Source organism: Triplophysa rosa, unplaced genomic scaffold (assembly GCF_024868665.1).
Source record: "Triplophysa rosa unplaced genomic scaffold, Trosa_1v2 scaffold36_ERROPOS532353, whole genome shotgun sequence".
NCBI lineage: Eukaryota > Metazoa > Chordata > Actinopteri > Cypriniformes > Nemacheilidae > Triplophysa > Triplophysa rosa.
Window position 1 is genome coordinate 19,093 of NW_026634375.1, and position 25,348 is coordinate 44,440.

Consider the following 25,348-nt stretch of genomic DNA (forward strand, 5'->3'; position numbering starts at 1 on the left):
CTGAATGGTTTTGAGAAGAGAGCTTCATTTTGACCTGAAAATAGGAAGTTTTATTAAAAGTATTAAAAACAGAAGTTAGGGATTTGTGTTAAGAGTTTGGAGAAAATGAGGAATCGTTTCAAGAAGCCTGTAATAAACTGTAATAAGAGGTGAAATTTCCCCCGTCTAACACACTTGTGTTGTTGTGTGATATGTCGTGTGTATCTCCTGAGCAAACACACACTGGCACAGCCTGTCAGACTCACCTGACTGCATTACCGGCCCTGACCAAACCCTCTGCGTGTGTGTCACACAACACAATGACATGTTTACACTGACGAGACATGCATTCAAACTCAACAAAAGAACACGAGAGTGAGGTAGGTGAGATGTAGCAGATGTTATTATGAATGGGAATGTTGTGTTTGAGATACTTCAGCAGAGATTTCTGGGGTTTTCATGTTGTGACAGTGACACACAGTCAGGCTAGATTTACAGCTCCATTTCAGTGGTTAAAAAACTCAAATGATGTACTGTCCTGAGATTCTAATCCTTTATCATAACGCGTATGTGTGTTTGTTAGTTTTTATAGGATGAGGTGGTTTTCAGTCTCTACCAGAGACAAAACAGCTTGGGAAACTCTTGATGTTTCATATTAAGCAAATGAAAATGTGAAGTTTGTCATTCTTTTTAATGAAGCATTCCATAGAAACTGTACAGAATAGACTGTAATTTAGTGTAAATGATCAAAGAATTGTGATGTCACTGCTGGTGTACACATTAAGCGTTTCATTTTCATTTGTTCGTTCGTTCGTTGTGGATGAAGTACAGACACAGCACAAAGATCATAACGCATCTTAACACATGTACTGTAAGGTGTGTGTGTCTTCTGGAATTGTGCAACTCACTACAAAGACTCGACTTTCTGCATTTTACACAGTGTTTGTGCACATGCCCTACTCTGAGAAACACATTTGCCTTCCTTTCTACATATATAATCAGACGCGTGTCTGATGAAATGACCGTCTCACATCAGCATGAAAGAGTTTTCACTGGTTTGACTTAGGAACCCAAAACTCCAGTGGAGAACAAAAAACCTCGAGAGACTACACCCGGGGAACCAGTTCTCCTCTGGCACTACTGCTGCATCTCTACAACTAGGCTAAATAAAGGGAAATCAAGTGGAAAGGTGGACAATAGATTTAAGATGATCTTAATATTCTAATAGCTATTGTAGTTACAGTTTTGTAGTGAGGACCTCCCTCTTTAGCTCCAGCATCTGGTCTGGGTGCAGACTGCATCTTGCTCACACCTGGGAGCAATGAGAATAGACAAACTGTTCTTTTTCTTCGAATTCTTCTTTCTGCATGCATTCACGATTCAGCACGGTTCATTCCGAGCAGAGAAAAGTTTGTAATCATGGCGTGTGGAACCAGGTTCACGTGGAAACATAACTGTAACCTTTTCAGGCCGAGATTAGAAAGGTTCGGCGCGATGGTGGAAAAGCGCTCAAGTTGTTATAGGAAGTGTTCCTGGTTCTCATTAATGCAGCCTAACAACGCCTTAGGAGATTTGTATTATAGACGTGTTGTGTATGCACGGCTGAAGACATGCGTCTTTAATCTAGATGCAGACTGACTTAAACTGAGTGCGACTGCCTCCTGCACAGCACTCGGAAGTTTGTTCCAAAGTTTAAGCGCTACATAGGAAAAAGATCTACCACCTGCACGAGATTTTGAAATTCTAGGTATTACCAACTGGCCAGAGCTTAATAAATCAGAAACAACATCGGAGTGTCTTTAAAATTGGGAACTACTTTCTCCCAGCCAAGCATACGGTAAAACCAACCTCCGGTACTAATTCCAAACCGTCACGTCTTTTAAAATATGCGCCGTGCTGCTTCAGGGAAGTTATTCGTGAGGAATAATGAGGCAGGCCGTGCGTGCGAATAAAGAGAGAGACTGCAAAAGGCAACTCACCTAGAATGTGTTCATCCCAATGTACTGCGACACGTTCCATGGCTTTTTAATGTAAACATGCGCTTCTTTACTGTGAAGCGCGTCTGTCGAGTCCTGAGTGCTGTGAAATGCTCTAAGAGACACTGCTAATGTGTGTGTGTTACTTTCAGTTTCACTTTCATAAGTCCGAGTTAGTTTAGTGTTAGTGTGATACAGACTGTGAAGCGGTTTCCGTGGTGATACTGGTGGAATATCCTATCAGCCAATCAGATTCGAGAACCAGAAAGAACTGTTGTATAATAATTAAATGACACCAATATGTGGGCTTTTTGTGTTCTTTTTGCTTTTGTTCTTTAAAGTTCCAACAGATTGAAGCAGCCTCAGTTTTTTTCCGTCAGTGGTTCGGTTTCTATTACGGTAAAAGAATCGTTGTATATTGTTTGTGTTTCAGGATGGCAGAGTTTGATGTGGAGTTGTTCTCTGAACAGGAGCTGACCTGCTCCATCTGTCTGGAGATCTTCATCGAGCCCGTGTCCACACCATGCGGTCATAACTTCTGTCAGAGTTGCATTGGTGGTTATTGGGCTTCCAGTTCAGTCTGCACCTGTCCGCTGTGTAAACGTCCGTTCGGCGAAAGACCTGAACTCAGCATCAACCGTGTGTTTGCTCACATCGCGCAGAAATACAAAGAGAAGCGCTACGGGGAGCCGCCCAAACCAAAACCGCGACAGAAATCCATTTCAGCTGGAGTTTCACCGACCGATGCGCACGAGCAAATATTCTGTGACATCTGCAGCGGCAAGAAACAGAAAGCCGTCAGTTCATGTCTGACGTGTACTGCGTCGTACTGCGAGATTCACGTGCTGCCACATCGCCAGACGTCCTTCTACTCATCCCATCGGCTGCTGGACCCTCACGAGGCCCTGCGGGGTCGAACCTGCCCTCAACACGGACGACTTCTGGAGGTTTACTGTCGGACAGATGAGAAGTGTATTTGTGCCATCTGTGTGTTAGAGGAGCATCGCACACACGCCACAGTCTCCGTGCAGACAGAGAGAGCTTACAAACAGGTCAGATCTCCTCTCTCGTACACACCGACACCAATCAGAACACTGGGAAATTAAACAAACGTCCAGTACATCTTCCTTTAATTTACCGACATTTCCGCTAATGCTACAATGTCATTTAATGCAGCGCAAAATGTGAAATACACTTAAAACAACTGTCAAAAAAGAAAATTCCTTCATATTATTGTGCCCTGGTTTTACAGTTTAGTGTTTTGTCATCGTGTTCGTCGTATTTGTGTTTTACCTTAAAGTCTTCTGATTGATTTCTACTAGACTCACATCCTCTTCTATATACACTTCTATGTTTACTTGACTTTACGTGATGCACACACAATTATACATCCGAGAAATATTTCCTTTCAAAAGTTTTAAACACGACTCATTTCTATTTGATAAAATAACCCTTTTTCCCTCATAAAACACAGTACGAAACCTTAAATCGCACAAAAGTATCTGAAAGATTTCTTATATTCTGTACAATTCGTGGTTATTTGCGAAACATTTTGCAAAAAAACTCAAGTGAAAGTTTAAGACCACAAAGAGCCTCATGGATCCAAATCCTCCCTTGTTTTCTCATCTCATCTCCTAGAGACTTCTGGGAAAAACCGAGCTGGACGTTCAGATGTGTATTGAAAGAAGAAGTGTGGACGTAAATGAGCTGAAGAGTAAACTGCAAACCCTGCAGGTATTTATTCTGCAGAATACATCGAGTCATTTAGCGGACGCTTTTATCCAAAGCCACTTACAGACGAGGGAAACGAGGGAAGCAGTCGGATCGAGCAACATGAGGTTAACAGAACAGAAAGAGTCACACAGTTCACTCCACAGATGAGGATGGGTTCATCTGTGAACTGGTTTAGGAGATCCAGTGAAACCTAGCATTGACTCTTCATGTCATCGTACCGTATGTTTGTTATCAGTTTAGCGAGTGTGACTGTTTGTGCTGAAGCCTGTTCTAATGGAAGTGTGTGTGTGTGTGTGTGATAGAGTTGTGCTCACTCAGAGCTGTCTGAAGTGGATCAGCTTCTGTCTGACATCACACAGTCTGTGGATCGCATCCGGAGCGAGCTGCTGGCCGGTATCCAGGAGAAACAGGAGGCTGTGATTGGACGAGGACAGAGAATCGTCTCTCAGCTGGAATCCAAGTTAACTCAACTGCGAGAGCGGAAAGACGGACTGGAGGCTCAGGCCGTTTCTGAAGATCACATCAGCTTTCTCAAGGTATATTTCTCTCATTCTCATTCACAAATCCTCTGATTCTTCCAACGGTTCTCTGAGCATTTTTACTGAAGAATGTTACTGATTTCTCTATCAAGTGAGAATGCCTGAAATGACCGCATGTATTTTCAGACTAAAGGCTTTTTTTTTAAAAACGGAAGTTTTATTCAAAGTGACCAAATGAAACATGTTGTTTTCAGGTTAAATAAGTAACAGGATAGTGTTTGGGGTCAGAGGTCACACAAAACAAATGTGAAAACGTAAGACCTTTGTTCTCCATCAGAGCCGTCGCTGGACCTGAATGAAGCCCTGGATGTTTTAGCTTCGGGTGTGTTTGATTACCACACAGCCTCGGACCAGATGACCAAAAACTGAGACCAAATCCTACTGTATATCTCAAGTCAGTCTTGTCTTCTAAACAACTCCTGTCTTTGTTTGTTTGTCGTCAGAGTTTTGAGGAGATGAACCGTCCCGTTCAGGACACAGACACACATGATGAGCTGGAGGAGGATCTGACGTTACACTTCTCTCTCGGAGATGTGAAGAGAGCTTTAGGAGAGATGTGCGAGCGACTGGACGACATCCGCTACGGTGAAGTCCATTACAGACACTCGGGTGAGATATTCTTATCTGTCAACTCCGTCTCGGATGTTTCTCTCAGGAGAAATGGAAAGAGTCTGGAGGTGATTGCAGCGCTGAAATCATCTGGATTTGAGTCAATGTGAGGAGAAATGTTTGAGTTGATATTGAGATCTTCAGTCATACTGACTTTTGATCGCAGACGAGACCAATCGGCGCTCAGTTTGACACGTTGTTGACATCTCTTCTCAAACTCTCATGACACACACATTTCTGACTCGTTTTCTGCAGCAAAAGTTTCCTTTTTTTCTCCTTTTAATCTCACTGACGTCTAAGAGAAATCTGTTTCTGTCACGTGTGTGTGTGTGTGTGTGTGTGTGTGTGTGTGTGTGTGTGTGTGTGTGTGTGTGTGTGTGTGTGTGTGTGTGTGTGTGTGTGTGTGTGTGTNTGTGTGTGTGTGTGTGTGTGTGTGTGTGTGTGTGTGTGTGTGTGTGTGTGTGTGTGTGTGTGTGTGTGTGTGTGTGTGTGTGTGTGTGTGTGACAGTGTCGGGTGTGGCAGAGAGCGAAAGTTTGACAAGTCTTCAATTCATCAGGAGGAAAGACCACTGGTCATTAAAAGGTAAACAAACAAACATAATCTATCTGTATCCTTATCTTTGGAGAAATATTCATCTTCTTTTCTTCTACTCTTGAATGTTTTATAGATCTGCGGAAGATCAAGACAGGTATGGAAAGCGCACAGCAGCAGCAGACATGTTCTTCTTCTTGTGTCAGTCAGTGTATTTTCTGACGATGACGATGTTATTCTGTCTTTGATCGGGACCCATTATTCATATCAAGAGCGATTCATTACAGCTTTATTTTCACGTCTGCTCATGTTGAATAGAAACGACATGACTTGCTGTCTGTTATCCGAGTTCTCAACTTGTGCTTTACATGAATCTTCTCTACGGTATTGTGTTCTGGATCCCTAATAACCAACAGCAGCAGTTAGAGCTGGACCTTTCTCTCACCGTGCTCAGAGTTGATCGGTGTTTTCTGCACTACTCGTGTGTCATGTGGAGACGAACGGTTACTTACGTACATGTGTACATGTGTGTCTTCTAGGTCACAAAAAGATTAAAGGCTTCCTTGGTGAGTATTATTGATTCTTCTTATCATATAAGTTATCAAACACATCCGTGAAGTAATGTTAAAACAACATAATATATGTCCTAGCTAAAACAGTCTAAAAAGTTCAAAACGTATTTCAAAATATTATTTGTTGAATATTTCAAAGCATTCAGAAATAATTCGAATGCTCTTAGAACATATTTTTTTGTTAGACTGAGCACAAACCTTAATACCAAAAAGGAACGAAACAAGTATAAAAAGAAAGATTTGCTCTGGAATTTGCAAGGTTTTAACTGAGCCGTTTCGAGAGATTGAGCTTCAACAGTTTTGCGTTCTATTTGAATTTGTAGATACAACTTTTTTGTTTTCTAAAAAAAGTCCCAAAATATTCACAATGCTAAGAAAAACCAGCGCATAATATGAATATTTGAATAACATTAAAACACATTTTGAATGAACAAATATTTAAATGTATTTGCATTTTATTTCTTAATCTATTATTCAAATAGTAAAATTTGTAGTTTTATTTTCAAAATACACTCATTCTATGTTTGATGCTCATATTTCTTAACAGGGGTTGTGTTTGTGTCGTTATATTTAACACTGAAGACGCTAGTTTTCCTGCTTTAGCCGCTCAACAGTTCAGGAGAGTTCCACTCTCATATTCAGCGTTCATAACCAGTTTTAATAAGACATTAATGCACACCATAAGAAACACTGACTTCAGTGCCGTGCTGAGACCTTTGGATGGGCAGGTGCTCAAGACTTTCTGATCACGTTCCGCCCATGCATCAAAATGGGCACTTTGGGCAAAGGGGCTCAAGCACCCTCCCACCTCCCAAGTCCCACTGCATTCGATCATTTCATCACTTGAAACTCATCTTTAAGCATTACACTAGCATGTGTATAATATGTTATATGTATATTTTTTCCTAAAATGACTTGAATGTAACTCTACACTCTTGCTTCGTTTAGTATATGCAGATTCATGAATATGCATATTAGTCCCGACTCAGACCGTTGATTCTATATCTATGGCCAAAATCTGTGAACGTGATTGGTTACAGGGTTATGATGTGGTAAACAGAATACTTCATTCAAGTGTACACGTAACGTAGACATTGCTGCGTTTCAAGTACAGCAACTTGACAATTCCTTCATTTCAGAGGACATATCACTGAATCCAGTGACGGCTTACCCGTTCCTCATCCTGTCAGACGACAGAAAACAGCTGAAGAGAGGCGAGAAGCTGCAGTTCTACAGAAACAGCGTCCAGCGCTTCGACGTCTGGTCCTGTGTGCTTGCGAAAGAAGGCTTCGAGTCAGGACGACACTACTGGGAGGTTAAACATCTGATTTGATATCTTCTATGTTCTGCTCCAACAACAGTATTCTACTTTTGTGAACAACAGAGCCCTGTGAAGAGTGAGCTGTTGCCGATAAATGAAAGGTTTGAGACGTTTCTTTCTGACTTCCAGGTGAATGTTGGTGAGAATAAGGACTGGAAGTTAGGAGCGGTGCGGGAATCGTCTCAGAGGAAAGGTCTGTTTGACATGAGTCCTGACAGCGGTTACTACACCATCTGGTGGAGCGGGAATCATTTGAGAGCTCTCACAGCTCCTCCTCCTGTTAAGATTAAAGTCAGCGGTCGTCTGCGGCGGGTCGGTGTTTATCTGGACTGTGAGGAGGGGCAGCTCATCTTCTATAACGCCAAGACGGGTTCAGAGCTGTATTCATTTACCACAGTGGAGTTCTCCGAGAAAATGTTCCCGCTGTTTGGCACCAGTGATAAAGACCTACCGCTGGTGCTGATGTCCGTGGCTGTCAGTGTCCCCGAATGACCAGCTCTCCTCATCTCAAAGAGGGAAACAATGATCACTTTCACCCAAAGAATAAAGAAGAACGTTCAGACTCTGTCACAGCCATTCTCACTTTTTAAACATGGTTCCTATTATATCAACTCCATGTAACAAACATTAAAAGAATGAAAATCATTTTGAGAATTTGAACTTCAGCTGCAAACACGAAGATCTTTGTTTAACCTCACCACAGCTTTTAAATCCAGAATATTCCCGTACATCATTTTAAGCAAATGATCAAATCGGGTTACAATATTATTACATAAAGCAAAAATACTAAATAACTACCATTGACTGAAAGATTAAATAAGAGTCTTTTGCAATTCCTTCACATTCATGTAATCACGAGTTATATTTCATGTCGTGTGTCCACCACATCATTGGTGTAATATTAATGTATATTCAGGACTTTGTTTCAAATTCCACCGAAGGGTTAAAAACCAGCCTTCATTTGTCAACACAAATGGAGTGACCCAATGCAAGTAAAGTTAAAGTAGTGAAGCCAAATGTCACACACTGTCGGTTTAAGGACTAGAGTGTCGTCATGGAAACAAACCCGTCTTATGAAGAAGTAACTTTGACTGCACAAACACTCAACAAATTCCATCAGACTCGGAATCAATACGCCCTGTGCACAAGCGTAGCGTATCGACGAACTTCCGCTGTCGCCAGAAGTCGGCATGTCAGTTTCCGGTTTGCTCTCGCACCGCACAGAATGTCAGTGTTCACAAGATGTCTTCAAGATCTGCCCAAAATAAGCATTAACGATGTACACCGCATCGCTGACGCCTGGTCTCCTGCTCCAACAAGCAAGCGGGACAAAAGATTGAGCTGCCAGTGTAAATCTTTACATTTATTCAATACACCAGGAATTTGTACAAGATGTTTTTTGCTTAAAGATAATAAAATAAGTCAAGTAAAATAAAGAGAATTTTCAGAGGTTTTTTCTTCTTAAGTTTTTACTGTTCCTGTCACATAAGCATAAAACAATCAAAAAACACTTTAATGTGCCAAAGCCATCCGAACCGAAAACGGTGGGCCATACACTGAGGTTCGTATTGAACCGTGAATGAGCTGTATTGTTGCATCCCTAGTAAACAGCCAATAACATGAATGATGTTATCGTGATGAATGTGTATTACACTCATTTATATATATATATATATTTGTCATCTCCAGATGCACTTGTGTCTTTATATCAAACTTTCTGAGTGATAAGCGCTGCTTACTTCAGTACCTTCGGTGAGAGCACCAAGTACTTTTCTAACGCTCGTGTTAAACTTAAAAACTGCTGAAATATTCCTGCAGCCTCGACCACTTAAAGGTCCGTCTAGTGGTGAGGTTGTGAATTGCAACCAATGGCTCACTCCACCCCTCCCTTTCAAAGCAATAGGGGGCTGACACAGGACTATGATGGCATCACGTTTTCACTTCTTTGCTTAAGAAGATTAGATATTTAGGAAACACGTTCTGTAGAGCAGTTTGTCCGTTTAGGGCTACTGTAGAAACAACATCATGAATTCCATGTAAGAGGTGTGTGTAGATAGAAATAGCTCATAAAACATAACGCTTCATTTAGCAAGTCTTTATACACCTCTGAGGATGTATACGATATTGCATTTCTGTCCATAGATCCTCCAAAAAACTACAGATTGGTCCTTTAAACACGTCTTTAAAAAATAACATTGAAATCTGCATGGTGGCATCACGAGAAACATGACAGGAGAGAAAATAAAAACAACCCCACTGTCTTTATTTAGTTAGACATTTTACAGTAGTCACTCTTATAGTAGCTGCCTTGAGTTTCTCTTTTTCTCATTGTTTTATCTATCTTTAATCACTTAGATCAATGCAATGGAAGAAATATGAAAAACCAAACAAAAGAAAAAAGGACATTTTGGCAAGATATAGTAATATGGATCCAAACCCAATACTGGATTCAGTTCAGACATGGCATTTCTGTAACGTGGCCTTTTGAACCGGCACGAAACACATCGAGATGAAATAGGAACTGTAATTAAAACTTCATCTGACTGCTTCATATAGATTCCTTTCAAACCGTCAGTGTTTGATATGTAAGCGTCATCTACGCACAGGTCATTTCAGATGGACGTAACTCAAGTTAAACGGCACTGAACATGATCCCTAAAATGTACATGAAATAAAACATCACGATAAGGATCCTTTGTATCAATATGGTGTCAACAACACTTCAGGTTTCACGGTTGCAACTACATCGTCGCCGTCGTGGTGGTGGGCTTTTGTAAGAGTCGAGATCACTTTTAAGGGAGGATGCCGTCTGTGGAGTTACAACAGCGCAATGGAATTCTGTCATTTCTTCCCGTACTGCCGTCCAACACGTTCAGCTGTGATGTACTGGACCCAATACTGAATTAAAGTGTGCAAGGAAAACAGTCAGTGCAAGATGTCGACATGCATCGCATTCTGGAAGCTGCAGGAGATTAAACACAAGCTGCTTTAGGAAGAAACAGACGGCGATGTCAGCGAGCACGTGATGCCACGGAAGAGGACGATAAAGTCCGCTTCAATCCGTGCTTGCTTTGGGTTTTGTGATAATACTGAACCATGCTTTGAAAACACCGGCAGTCTGCACGAGTGACGCCCGGCGGGTCAGCAGCAGCTTTAATGGAGACAGTAAATCAAAGACAAGCCCTCAGACTTTCAGCTTATAGCAACACAAGAGGAATAGAAAGCAGAGAGTAGACGGTGAATGGCACGTGGACACAGCGAGCGTCCTGACCCGGAGACAGAAATGACCCAAGGACAGAAGACATCCGTCACCTAACGCTGAGTCAGCGCTGTTTACATGTTAACAGCAGAGCTAAAGAGAGTGACAGCTGTCGCACGGGAACGACACCGCGGCGTCACCTCCGTCACATTCACACACGCACGGACAAATTCAACATTCGGCAGAGGAGAGGGGGCGGGACTCCAGGATGAGGGGGCGGGATCTGTGTACACAGGTAAATAATTTACAGCAAACTACAAATGTACATACACACACACACACACACAGTTATATATGTACATGGATTTGATTTGTCCGATCCAGGGAGTAAGAGCGTCAGTGTGTGTGTGTGTGTGTGTGTGTGTGTGTGTGTTGTGTAGTGTGTCTTTAGCTGTTCTTCAGCAGCAGTCTGTCTTCAGGAGAGGGGAAGCAGTGCAGTTGGCAGATGTCCGGGGCGAGCGTGCCGCATGAACGCAAGTCAACGCTCTGCAGCGACACGCAGCGACGCAACAGAGACAAACACTGATCCGTCACCTTTACACACCCTGAAACACACAAACACACTCGATGAACATCAGTCTCACACACTGCCTGAAAGACATCTACATCTAGTCTTGTGATGATGTTCGTTCTGTGTATATTTGGATATAATGTGGTTCTCTTCAAAGAAATATAGTGCTATAGTTTACACAACACCGTCTTCAACTAAAAACACAACACTTTGTTTTGGCTGGTCATTTACAGAACAACTGCATTTTGGGGACCTGAGAATGTGAAACTTTTGGAAAACCCTGCTTTTGTCCCTCCACTTTACCCGGGGTTATAAAACGCTGCTCCGCATTTTGCGATACCCCAAGCTGTGTACGGTCAAAGAACAATCGTTTCAATTTTTTATTTGAGGAAGTAACGTCCCAGGAGGCTTAAAGGAGTAGTTCAATTTCAAATGAAAATGTCAAGCTAATTCACTCACCCACGTGTCCGTGTGTTTGTTTCTTCAAATTGAGGAAAGCTTTCCAGGGTTCTTCTCCATATAATGCACTTCAACGGGGGGCTCTTGGTTAAGGTCCAGATATCATATTCAAACAGCTCTACACGACACCAGCCGCGTTTAGCCAAACGATTGGTCATTTTCCAAGAAAACTAAAAAATGATATACTTTTTAAACATGAATATATGGCTTGCACTGCCTCAGCGATGCAGTCCATGACTTTCGTACTACGCAATCACGTTGGAAAGGTCACACAGGATTTTAACATCCCTGATACGCACACGAACTGACCATTTTAAACAATAATCTTGCACAAAGACATATAAGTGAAAAAGTGAAAGTGACCTATTAGTCATGTGACCTCTGCATTTAACCCATCCAGAGAGTAGTGAACACACGCACAGCAAGTGGTGAACACACGTACACCCGGAGCAGTGGGCAGCTATCACTGCAGCGCCCAGGGAGCAAGTAGGGGTAAGGTGCCTTGCTCAAGGGCTCCTCAGTCGTTACCCGCCAGCCCTGGGAATCCAACCAGCAACCTTCTGGTCACGAGTCCAACTCTAACCATTAAGCCACGTATATAACGTGTCATTCAACATCCAAGAGCTTTTGGGACAGAACTTCACCTTTCTAACGTGATTACAGAGTACGTGAAGTCGTACGCTACATGGAGGACCTGCCAGGCAGAGCAAGCCGTATATATTCATGTTTAAAAAGTATATCAATTTTTAGATTCGTTTTACTAGACAAAACCCTTGTTCATCGGCTGCTGCGATGAAACGGAAATTTAGACCTTAACCAACAGCCCCCCGTTGAAGTGCATCACATGGAGAAGAACCCTGGAAAGCTTTCGTCGAAAGCCTCAATTTGTTTTCCACAGTAGAATTAAACACACGGACGGCTTGTATGACGTGGGTGAGTGAAATATCATGAAATTTAAATTGTATAGTGAACTACTCCTTTAAAACAGCCTCCTCCTTTTCTCAGCTGTGGAACAATTCACTTATTTAAAGAGACCACGCACAATTTGTATTCAGTCAGTTTGACGCTGCAGTATTTATCCAATCATGACTGTTGACACCACTGATGTGCAAATAAGAATGTTAACCCAGGGTTTAGTGATGCACAGTGTGAAACATCAGGTTACGAAGAGCCAGGGTTCTCTCTTCACCCCTGGTTAATTATAAGCAGTGTGAAACGTGAACCAGATAACCCAGGATTCTGTGTCTACCCAGGGTTTAGAATAACCTGGGTTAACCACATCACAAGTGTGAAGAGCCCTACTGACTGATGAAGTGCAGTGGTTTGTTGTGTACCTGCCAGGTTGACGTGTGTCAGACTCTCTCTGAGCGGTGACATTGGTGATGTCAGTGTGTAGATGGTCTGATCTGTGATGTGGCAGCAATGACTCAGGTCCAGTTTGGTCAGATGAGGCAGATATCGCACTAAGAGCCGGGACACAGTGTCCGTCACTTCCAAACCAGCCAGCCGCAGCTCCGTCACATTCTGGAAACGTCCACCTCGGTTTTCTCCATGAGCTGTGAACAACACTTACAGTCGGTTCATCTCAAACATGTCCCACCACACAGATCCATACTTCGTAATGAAACGTTAAACCCCTTTTCCTTCCTAAGCTCTCATTTTGAGTGGTATGTGTACCATGGGCGGGACAGTGGAGCGCTAAGGGGTTAAAAAACTTGGCTCCACCATCACAACAAAATCTTTGACACAGAGAGTGATAAAGAAGGACCTGATCAACATCAATCTTTCCAATCTTTAGCATGTCACTACAGACACACAAAACTCTGGCTCTATACAGCGCTTACATTCCCACAGAAGAACACAAACACCTGCTACAGGTCAACACAACACACAACTAGGGATGCCGAGGTTCACTATTAACTGCGCTTAAAAACCTCACGGTTAATTAATCGTAAAGGCTTCGTTACACCGCATGTTTCTGTTGCACAAAACGGAACTGTTGCAACTTGCACAAAATGAAAACAAAGTTACACCAGCTTAAAGAGCCGTGCTTATCAGAGCCACGACACACACTAGATTAACTCCAATCTTACATGTACATTCACCATCAAGGCTGTAGCGGTGACAGTTGAGCTTTCAGTGCAACGTAAACAAACAAAGCGCCATGTAAGTTAACGGAGTCGCACACCGGACGAGAAGCGTCGCGTCAAGGACGGCTCACAGGATGAGGACATTCTGTATGCGCAAGCTCAAATTCAAAGTCTACTTCTGAGGCAAGTTGAACCAATTGAACTTATTTGTTGTTATTATTTAGAGTATGGGCTCTATATCACGTTGATAAATCCATAATAGTTTGCTGTAAAGGAAAACAGTGGTGGGAAATAAAAAGCATGTGATCCGTGCGCGCTAGCTCTTAAAGGGACAGCAGCATAATAAATATATCTGTTTTAATGCTCATCAAACAACAAAAACCGAAGACAAAACAGACTCACTGCTCCTGACTGATCAACTTTAATATGGTTTGATCTATATTTCATTAATACTGTGAAGACTATGAAGTGTTATTTTACATTTGACTCCTTTATTCAGTTTCTGTCCTAATAACCACAGTTAGACCACCCTGAAACAGCTAAAAACCACTGTTAATTTTATTTGTGTGTTTGCTTTATTACATTTATTTGTGCTATTGCTCATAATTTGAACATTTGTTCTAATTTTATTACTAAATGATTGACTATTAATATTACCGTTTTATGGTATTATGAACTTATTTATTAAGATTGCATAGGTAAAAAAACAAACTAATAACTAGACATTATTATTTATTTATTACTTTTTCTGGCGGGCAAGTACAATTTTTGTCAGGGCCACTAAAAATGTAGAAATTAATGTATGCATAATAATCGTCATAATCGTGCAACCGTGATTATTCCTCAGACTATAATCGTACCAACAAAATCTATAGTCGTTGCATCCCTACACACAACAATATACAACTGAACCTCCAGCAGTTTACTGCATACTGAACTCTACGTCATGTACATGAGCTCACCTGTATCTCCTTTCATCATGAGACATGGAGAAACGCTGAAAGACAAGAGTACTGAACGCTTTGCTATCTGGGTCGAGATCTAAACCCTTCAAACAACAGACGACAAGAGAGAATTCACCTCTAAACTCTCTTCACTCCACTGTGGAGTGCTAGAAATCTACAGGATTACACACACGTGCACCTGATGATCGTGTACACGCAGACCTTATGAGATCCCCATTTCCAACTTACTGCATCGTCCCAGTATAATAAAATCCTGCAAGACACCAAACAGATGTTGTAGACGTCAAAGGTAATGTGACAAACCACAGCTCATGATAACAACAAATGCTAAAAAATATCAGCCAATCACACGAGGAGATGCAGTAAACCCCATAACTGATGTTTTCAAACTGCACAAAAAAACATGATCTTGAATCAAAGAGCGAAGGATTACACACACACACACACACATATAAGCACACACATGGAGGGCCAATGCGGACCTAAAAATACCAGGGCCGATTTTTCTTCCCAGTCCAGCCCTCATGTCCAAAGAAGTTTAATTTATTTTTATGTCAAAGTATTGTTGTAGATAGAGGGATGGCAACAACTGTTGAAAAAAATAAATAGACATTATAATTTTAATTATATATTTTTTTCTCGCCGCATATTTGGCGCCCCTCACTAGATGGCGCCCTAGGCAAGCGCCTATGTCGCCTGTAGGAAGGCCCTGGCACAGACGGACTTCGTCTGCACTTTGCCGCACGCTTTAACTCGCTATAATACCCCTTTGCGCATCCGCTTCACTAAAAAGTCGTGAACAGACGCACGAATCATCCACACCGCGCACACGCACGAATCTACATCACACACACAAATCCATACCACACACACGCACGCATGAAACCACACCCTACACAGAAGCATGGATAAACTTTATAAAAGTGTGAAAGTGAGAGCAAAGACCTGAGCGTGTGTCATTAGAGGGCGGAGCCAGCAGTTCTTTAAGATGCGAGTCTTTGAGATCCTCCACCCGGCTGAGATCCAGGAGCCAGAGACACGGACACACAGACTGACAGAGCGCTGAAACTGATGACCACGGACAGCCCGACACATTCAACTCCAGCAGACCTGAGGACGGAAACACAACTCTCTTCATCAACCAATACAGAAGTGTGTCACTTTGAGCTGTCATGACATCCGCAGGTGGGATTTACCTTGTAAACGGTTTATCAGCCACATCAGCTGCTTTTTAGAGATATTAGTGTAACCAAGGTTCAGTGACACCGGCTGTCGACGGATAATACCACTCAGCATTATGGGAGTTATGGAGCGCTGTCGACTCAAATCAATCTGTGTCCATAACTTCTTGTCACAGCACCTGTAAAACAGGCACAATTCAATCTTCTGTTACAGTTCACTTTACATTTAAAAACATTTTATGTAATATTACAATTAAAAACGTTTCATCGTTTATGTTACAGACAATGCATATCACACACTATACCCTTTAACGACAGCATGAGAACATGGAAGAAAGAATACACATTCAATACATCTAAAGAACTTGGCTCTGATATTTTGTTAAGTTCAGTTGAATACATCTACACAGGACCACAGTACTCTTGGCCAAAACGAAATATTCTGGAAAACCAAAATGCATATTTTAAACTAGCTTTTGTTCTGAATAGCAACAAATTCTATCAGCTTTAGAGTTTGGTATGTGTGACTACTCACAACATTGATGCTTCAACTATTTAAAATAATGTTTGGTTGTAAAACACATCTGTATAAAATAGTGAATCAAAGCGATATATGTCAGCGCAAATCAATGCAGCGTTTATCAAAGTTTATTGACATACAAGTGTATCATAGTGTGCAGAGATGATGATTTTGGGTCATTCACAAAACACAACCTACAACACAAGATGCTGATTTAGTCTCTTACTGTGTGTGTGTAAGAGATAACACTTGGATCATTGATGTGTAACAATTTATGTTTTTCTGTCTTTTCCAGTGAATAAGATTTATTGATGCAGCCCTATAAAATACTTCTGAGACAAACAGAGAACGGTAGTACATGTATTATCTTAAAAGTTTCAAACAAAGTGTGCTGTGATCTTACGAGTTCTGTATTCCCACAAAAAGATGAACAGAGGAACTGCATTTGTGCTTATAATGCAATATCGCTCTAGGAATATAGGAGTGCAGCAATATGTCTCTATATGAGAAACCCTCCGGTTTTTAAAGGAACTGGGAAACTACTTTCTTTCGCCACAAATTCCAGCCCAGCATAATAGTTAAACAAACCTCCGTTACTAACTCCAAACCGTCACGCCTTTTAAAGGTGGGGTAACATGCTATATCATGCATTCTGACTTCTTTACACTGTTAAACGTGCCGGCTTCTCCTGTTTAACATGGTGAACTTGTCAAGTTGAACGTATGACGTTGTATTTCTGTGCTGGATTCACTCCACCAGGGTTTGTACAGGTTGATGAAAGTTTTTTCCAACATGGATTCCCGTTTCGTAACAAGGGTTCTTAGTCCCTTATTGGACAACTCTCCTTGAAAAACACGCCCACACGTCATCCAAAGAACGAAAGAGGACGCCCACACGCTAGCGTGAGAGAAAGAGCAGGCCCACGTGTCACCAGCCAGCATGAGAAAGAGCAGCACGCACATCAATGCTGCTTCACTCGGCTGACGCAAGTTCAGCTGTGTTTGTTTGTTCACTGCATTTGGGAGATGGATGTTATACAAACAGTGGACCAGTGTGTGTTGAATTTCAACAGAAACCAGGGCTGTACAGTGCAACACACATGTGCCCAGAATAAATTAACCAGTGTAGCGCGCGTGCGATACAGTTCGGCCAGTGTGTACCGCTATTTTACTGAGCTTTAGTCTATTTTATAGTTTTCCAGCTGTATTGAGTCCATATAACTAGATGCGGACTCGTCGACGCGGAATCTGTCATCTGGCTGTTCTGCATGTCTGAGCTGCAGTTTAACGTGCTACACGCATGACAGTCATGGATTTGTCTGCGTCTGCACTGTATGAGTACATGAACACATGAACTTCATCTTCAAAGTTGCTCTGAGAGTTTGTATCATGAGCATTTTACTGTTTGAGTAAAGCTATCGTCAAACACACTCTGAAACTCCAGCGTCCTCGCGTCGACCCACCAACATAAAAGTCCGGTATCTAGGAATTTTACTGCAGTTTACTATTGTAAATTCTATAGTATACTACAGTCATTTTTGTGGACAAATACACAACTGTTGTATAGTAAAAAAAATAAAACAAAGTTCGCTAAACTAAAAATTATATGGACCTAATTTATCCATCTGTATGTAACATGAATATCATTTGTCAGTAAGCCTATTCATGTGATGAACTGCACTTGCTTATTTTTTAACGATGAAAACAAGACGTTTTATACTTGTGCTACTGCTACAACTGTTTGGCCTGTGCTACAACACTTTAAACCTCTGTAGCACCAGTGCAATGTGCAAAAAAAGGTAAGGTACAGCCCTGGAAACAAATCTCAGAAAGGACATGAAGTCACCCAACAGTACTGAGAAAGGCTGCGTGAATGCAAACACACATGAAAGCTGCAAAAAATGTTATTTCATCACATATTTGAACAGATTGTGAAATGCATGTAAAAGCATTCGTATTGTGTTGTTTAAACATGTATATGCACTTGTTTTCTTTGCAATATTAAAGATCTGTAAACACTGCATTTTTTTATGGTTTTGACCAGCTTGCCCAGTATAAATGTTTTGCAACTAAAAAGCAACACTTTCATTTGGAATTTGGGAGAAATGTTGCCAGTAGTTCCCAAAATGAAACAGAAACGATGATTTTAGTTAAACACGTACCTATAAATGGTAAATTCAGAAATACTGAAAATAATTTTGGACCTAATTGACGGAGGGCAATGTTCCCTCTGAAGCTGCGGCTGCGAGCGGCTGCTCAGACTCATTGAAGGTCCTGTGCAGTGCAATTTCAGGCTGCACGCAAAAGCTTCATATCTACAAAGTAGGCAAACGTCCACCGAGGAAGCAACAGCAATAACATCATCTTAAGAAACAGATAGACTATTATTATTATAAGCATGTTTGTCTTTCAGACTGTAATTTGAAATTAAGCGCGAGTCTCTCTCTCTCCCGTTGAGTTCAGACAGAGTGCGCGTGAAGGAAGTGGCGTTCCTATATTTCTGAACTTGGACGACTGTTTGAACCTGCTGACAGTTTTTAAAGATGTAACGCGCTATTTTTGACTGGCAAATGACACCACACCGCGTCTGTATTATAAACGTATAAATTATAATGTTTTATAATGGTATTTAACTAGAATTTCTGTGATGGTTTCTTTTGTTTTTATCAGCAGGGTTGTTACATTTATAATCTGATCTCTTCAGATCAATCTGTCATATACAGGTATTTTCATATTTTGCAAAAATTCTTTATATAAACTATATCTAACATATTTGACACATTATCTTGAATGTACAGTGGGGGGCAGCGCCAGATCTTTAAATGGGTTTACTGGGGGGCGCAACCATGAAAAGGTTGAGAACCACTGTTCTACAGTAGTGATATAATAGTAAGATCGCCCAGCCATCATTGTGTGCATCATCATGTTTTAGATGGCATGCTATCTCACCAGCGGCTCCAGGTGCGGCAGACCCGCATGCAGACACACAGCTGCCGTTGATTGAGGTGTTGGAAGACACGAAGCCACACCTCCCTCGGCAGCACGTGCGAAGCGCCGCCGTCCAACAGCAAGCAGTGCGGCTCAGGGCAGGCAGGTGGCGGACGGACCAAGTGCCGCTCCATCTGTACAGGCCTCGGAGGCGAGGGCACAGCGGCCGGACTACGCTTCACCAGCTGAGAGCGCGTGGGCCCCAAGCGGGACTGCTGAGAGCGGTGCACCGGCAGCGAGCCACTGACGGGGTTCGACAGGTTAGATGTGGCACTGCTGCCATTCGCAGTCCCGGAAGCCACCGCTGTCGTACCCGCACTCTTATTTGAGGGAATGTTCTGGCCTTGCCGGCTTCCGCTGCGAATCTTGCTGCCACGGACAGACTTTGCGGCTCCGTGCCGGTGATTAGCGACGCTACCGCTATTGGAATTCTCCTTCTCTTGAGTTTCTCGACCGCCCGCCCGCGTGCGGCCGTTGCGTGCCTCCTGTCCATTAGTGCGTCTGGATGAGGAGACACCCTCCGACGTAAGCCCGTGTCCGGTTGGCGGTGCTTGGGTCGTTGACAGTGGCGACGATGGGGCCAGCGTGGCGGTTTTGCGAGCGCGGTCCTCTGAGCCTTCCTCATCGTCAGCTTCCGTGTCCATAACCACTTTACGCACCCTGTGGGCCGCCTCTCCCCGACGCCGCTGTGGCTGGGGCTCATCCGTGTTGTCTTGCTCCTTTTCTGCTACGAAACTCTCACCTTCAGAGTCCTCGCTGGCACTGAAGCCCAGTTCTGCCAGACGCCGACTGCGTTCGCGGGCGCTGCTGTTGCCGTATGTGGGGGCCGGAGAGGACGGTTCGGAGGCGGCAGCGGGAGACGGTGATTCAGAGACCGATTCGGAGTCACTTTCAGAACTGGACGATGAGGAAGAGCTAGAGTCTGGCACTCGCTCAAAAAGCTGACACATGCGTTTGAAGCGTTCCAGTTTCTCACGGTGATGAGAGCGCTGGTCCAGGCTGGGAGTTAAAGATGAGGCCTGCGCTGCAGCGGACCCTCCAGAAGAACTGTGGCCACCAGCTGAAGACGAGTTCGGCCCGTTCGCTTCAGAAGAGTCGGAGGAGTTGGGTTTCATTTTCTGCCGAGAAAGAGAAGTGATGTTGTGAGAGTCAATGGTCATTTTAAACAATACGTCTAGAGAATATAACAATCATACCTTTTTCAGGTGCTTATCACGGGCGCCCTTGACCTGTTCGACAAAAGCAAAAACACAGACAACGTGCGTAAAGACAGAGGTCTGTGCTTTCAATAAGATCTCATTGAAGTTAATTTACAAAAGTATTCCGCCAATTTTCATTTTAGTTTTTTGACTCTGTGCCCAGAAAAAACAGCATCAACAAACACAAAAACATTCCATATAGAAACCTAACTTCCTGTTCCATTACTTTTGTCATGACTGTACATTCCAAAAGATCTGAAGGTTTTGACAGGATTATGTCGAGGATCTTTAAAAAAAAATTGACTTCATGTTTTTAATTTAACTCAGTTATTTCCCACTTAAAGATAAGTGCTTGTTTTCATCTTTAGATTAGTACCAAACAAAAATCTTATTTTTTTCTTACGTCATTTGATCAGAGAGATTGTAGTGACACGTCACACTTCATAATGATAACCCACCCAATCATTTTTTAGATTCACTGGCAGCTGGAATTCATTTGATTTATTTTAAAATTTAGCAAATTTCTATTCTATTACCTCTACTTAAGTAACATTTAGAGAAATATAGTAGTTGTATATTGCATATATTGTTGTCATATAGAAGTAATAATAACGAGTACATAATTAATTTTCAAATCACACACTTTTACATGCAACTTCTGAAAATTGTAATTCATGCATGTAAAGCTCAATAGAATGTTCATTTGAGACCAAACATCTTCACAGTCTTTTCATGTTTGTTTAAAGTGAAATTATTGGATTATTAGAAATGATTACATTCAAATTGAAGAGGCTGTTTTTAAATGAACTTGTACTTTTTGTTCTTTTGCTGTCGTGATCGTTCCTCATTTTTTACGTCTGCGAAATGATGTACATAAGAAAACATGCTTCTATTTAAAACAAGGTTTCACATCCATCACATCCGGATCTTTCTGACCAGGAGTGACTGGTGAATAAATGCTGTAGAGGTTCTTAATTCATGTTAGCTATGGCATTCACTAATGTTAACAAACACAACCTTATCGTAGTGTTCGCATTTTTTTCTTCTGCAGAAAGGGAAACCTATTTTTGAAGATGAAGAAAAAGATATCAATGAGATTTTTTGTTGGAGTGCCACCTTATGGGCACAATCAGAACACATTTGGCAAGCATCCCTTCCAGTGATCTGGTGTCTATAGACAATAGTTTTTATTCAACATGAATGCTCGATAGGCTCTCGCCGTTAGATCAAATGTGAATGTGTGCATTATAGCCATAACTTGTGTCTTTTCGTTCCGTCCAAGTATTTGACAGCTTGTGTAACTGCTTGCTTTCTAAATAATGACTAAAAGCTGAGCCTGCCTTAAACCATCATTCATTTAGCACCTTCATTATTTTATTTTCGCTACTAACATTACACAGCACCAAAAAAAAACGGCACACGTTACCGGCGATTCCACATTCCAAACAGAATATCCAGAAGCTCTACAGGACTGACCTTCTTTTTGGAAGCGCTCTCCTGAGGCAGATCTTTCTCTTTCTTGCGCTTATGTCCATCCTGACGGGCCGTGTCTTCCAGAGACGGCGGCTTCTTTTTACTCGGTGGCGGATCGTCGGTCAGTTTCCAGCGACTCACCTCTCCGTTGTCCATTCGTCTCTTTCCTAAACCGTCTCCCTGATCCTTGAACATAAACACACTCTTGAAAGGCACTTCAACCTTTTATTTCATCTACGGCAAACTCACGAGGATCATCTCAAACTGTTCTTACCTTACTGGTCTTTCCTTCCTTGTGGCACTTTGGACACTCCCAGCAGTTTGGGATCTCATCATTAATAATGCCTTCAGATTTACCCATCTGCAGGAGACAGTTTGGTCATTTCAGGTGTGAGAGAATAAAGAGCTCAGATCAGCGATGTTCTCGCACACACACACACACACACACACACAGACCTTCAGACAGCTGGGGTGAATGATCTCATTACAGATGGTGCACTCCATCAGAGACAGACTGAACTTCTCCTCCTCCGACTCCACCGTGTCCTCCTTCCCCGCTTCACCGCACGCAAAACACACGGCTGTGTGAGGCAACACCGGCTGGAGGAGGACGACATCGTGACAGACACTTGTTACTCGCGTCTAGCCCGTGCAGGGGAAAGAACTTTGAGGGTTTCTTGTCATGTACGAGTGAGGTGTGTACGGCTGTATTTACCGCAGTGCACTGCCTGAGCAGACACGACTGCTTCATCCGGCCCGGTCCACCAAACTTCTTCATGTCTTTGCAGAAGTGGCACTCGCCGCACTCGGTCCGCATGCAGGCTTGACAGCGCCGGCAACGTGTCCGTCGCCGCCGCGCCCCTCCCAGCGCCTTACTGCCAGACATCCCCTCTGCATTCAACTGACACACGCACACACACACACGTTAGCCGTCCATACACCAAAGAAAGAACTGAAGAGACATCAACGGCATCCTCATCAAAGTCCTTTTAATGGTTTCGAGTGTAACGGTGTAACTGGTTAGATCATGGGTTTATCAGTCAAACTAGAGACTTGGAAGCAAGCACTGGACTCTTGACTACTGAATGAATGGTTTCATTAAACACTAAACGGTCTGCTGGGTCACAGGTCTGTTCCAACAGGATAGTCACAGACCGAAGAGAAAACCTGCGTGTGGTGTGAACAGCAGAAAACACTCATTAACCTTCTGAAAGGTACCAGAAAACGATATCTTCATGTCAAGTGCTGCCTGTCAATATAAACGCGTGGCCAATCCTATGCAAATGTCGACCTGACTAGCATTAGGGTTTACACTCTACCGATGAGTCAGATGTCAACGTTTAGAGGTTTAGCCACGTGTAGTCTGCATTACAGTTTGTAAAGCCTTTTTGTTGTTGTTTTCAAAGCATGGTTTCCAGGTAAGTGCTGCTTAATCCATAACGGTCCATTTCCCTTATAAACAGGTGCATAAAAATAGATAATATAACCGTTTGACGGTGTATGAAGATCCATCCCTTTCTCCGTTTTCTTCTGGTTTGTGCTTGTTAATTCACAGAAATCCTGATCTCTCAAAAACATGTGTCTGTTCTCGTCACATCCCTTACGTCAAACAGAAAACGTGTCTACAGACTGATCTTTTTCTGATGTCTGGACGCTATCAACAGGGGGTTAAGAAAATACAAACGGATGCTACAATATATTGGTAATAATACCAAGGAGACTAGATTTCAATTTGAACATATTTGCTGATTTATGACAAAATGTTAATTCTCTCTTTCATATGTACTGTAAGTGGCTCTGGATAAAAGCGTCTGCTAAATAAATAAGTCAATGTAATATTCAGTAACACAGTTGGTTATCTGTTCATGTGTTTGGCTGGTAGGAATCAAACTCTTGTTGTCATTTATATATTTACAGTGTTGTCAATCATCCTGTCAAATAACTTTACATATTACGTCGCAACGCAGACTGACAGCTCTCTATAAACACAGTAATCTCCATTAAAACACAGTTCCTGCAGTACAGATGTCACCTTCTCTTTTTTTCTCTTTAATTTCCATGTTTTATTAGAGTAACTGTAGTAACTAAAGCATTTTGGTGGAAACCATGGTTACCGTGGATCATGATTATAAATTCTTTGTGTAGGCCTGAAATTCTACTACAGGATGATGTACGTTAGAGTGAAACACTAAAAAATGAGATTTACTGTGACAGTGTGAAGTGATTGTGAGGACTGTTATGATCACATCTAACACACACGAGCTAACACGAGCAGCTAACCAGCACGTTTATAATAACACACAGCTTTACACCTCACAGAAAAACACCTCAGAAACTAATAAACATCCAATGCCACACGTGATTCACCTCAAGTGAAGCAAATCTCTCCTTCACACACACACACACACACATAAATGTAGTGTTCAGTTTACTCTCTATAATAACAGTAATGATGAATCCAGAAGGCTAGCATGGGTTAGCAGGTCCATTCTGATGCGATCCAGCGCTGCAGAGCAGCTTCACATCAGTCTGATGTGTTTGTAAACTTAAGCACTGCCGTGGGCTTTACCGAGCACCTTTATAAAGCTGCGGTATTACACCCAATAATGTTCATATGTAAAACACAGCACACAACATTACACACATAAAAACATCACGTTACAGCATCAGCAGCTAACCGCGCACGAGCGAGAGAGAGAGAGAGAGAGTTCAACTCACCTTGTGTGGAGTCGCATACTCCTTGATCGAGCATTAGAAGGATGTTTTCTTATGAAAACACAATAACAGAGAGAGAGAGAGAGAGAGAGAGAGAGAGAGAGAGATAGATAAAGGAAGATAGAGAAAGATCGCTTCCTTGTTTCTGGGCTCGTCTTTCCTGCTACCAGTCTTTTTTCACGCGCTTAACGTTACACGAGTGACTCCTCCAAACGCCATTCACTAACACACCACACCATCCATTATCACCGTACCAACATTTATCATCGACGATCAATAACAATCTTGCGAGATCAGATAAGTTTTGATCTCTGACAATCTGAGGTCCAGCCCTCTGCTCTCAATGTGCTGCTCTCATAGGCGATTCAATCCTAAAAGATGATATCAAATCTTCACATGCGTATCAAACACTCCTCTGTCATTTAAACGCACATTGTTGCGTTCGCCTGTTATTTCCCAATGATCGCCTGGAATGAGAGAAAACAGCAGAGACGGATAAACGTGGCTTTTGTTCGTCTTTCCTATTGTGTTGCTCTGCTGTAGGTGTGTGTGTGTGTGTCATGTAAAATAACGCGTAAGGTTCCAGTGATCACACAATACTGATGCTAAATAATCCCGACGCCAACGCGCTTCATACTGCTGCTGGAAAATCAAATAAATAAATAAATATGGTAAATATAAAAAATGGAGAGTGAAAAATAGGGACGCTCCACCCGCTGTGTTCGTC

At 42.3% G+C, this 25,348-nt stretch overlaps 2 protein-coding genes across 4 annotated transcripts; one reads left to right on the forward strand and one right to left on the reverse strand.

Moving 5' to 3' along the window:
* Nucleotides 1-256: 256 nt before the first annotated feature.
* Nucleotides 257-8,709, forward strand: LOC130550609 (E3 ubiquitin-protein ligase TRIM39-like). Of its 2 annotated transcripts, none has more exons than XM_057328106.1 (10): nt 257-359; nt 2,389-3,007; nt 3,594-3,689; nt 3,992-4,225; nt 4,672-4,837; nt 5,346-5,420; nt 5,506-5,526; nt 5,909-5,935; nt 7,081-7,256; nt 7,392-8,708. In XM_057328106.1, the coding sequence occupies exons 2-10, from the start codon at nt 2,390-2,392 to the stop codon at nt 7,752-7,754; spliced, it is 1,776 nt and encodes a 591-aa protein (XP_057184089.1). In that variant the 5' UTR covers nt 257-359; nt 2,389; the 3' UTR covers nt 7,755-8,708. The 2 variants fall into 2 exon arrangements, with proteins under 2 accessions (XP_057184089.1, XP_057184090.1); XM_057328107.1 differs by having other exon boundaries at nt 342-363; nt 7,392-8,709.
* Nucleotides 8,710-9,506: 797 nt separating this feature from the next.
* On the reverse strand, nt 9,507-25,340 carry zgc:158376 (uncharacterized protein LOC100101643 homolog). 2 transcript variants are annotated; one of them, XM_057328104.1, is made up of 11 exons: nt 24,625-25,340; nt 22,622-22,807; nt 22,363-22,506; nt 22,181-22,267; nt 21,910-22,092; nt 20,431-20,463; nt 19,196-20,352; nt 15,743-15,906; nt 15,492-15,656; nt 12,826-13,047; nt 9,507-11,066 (listed from the first exon to the last, which is right to left on the reverse strand). In XM_057328104.1, the coding sequence occupies exons 2-11, from the start codon at nt 22,790-22,792 to the stop codon at nt 10,909-10,911; spliced, it is 2,484 nt and encodes an 827-aa protein (XP_057184087.1). In that variant the 5' UTR covers nt 22,793-22,807; nt 24,625-25,340; the 3' UTR covers nt 9,507-10,908. The 2 variants fall into 2 exon arrangements, with proteins under 2 accessions (XP_057184087.1, XP_057184088.1); XM_057328105.1 differs by lacking the exon at nt 24,625-25,340 and having other exon boundaries at nt 22,622-24,607.
* Between the last annotated feature and the right edge of the window lie 8 nt (nt 25,341-25,348).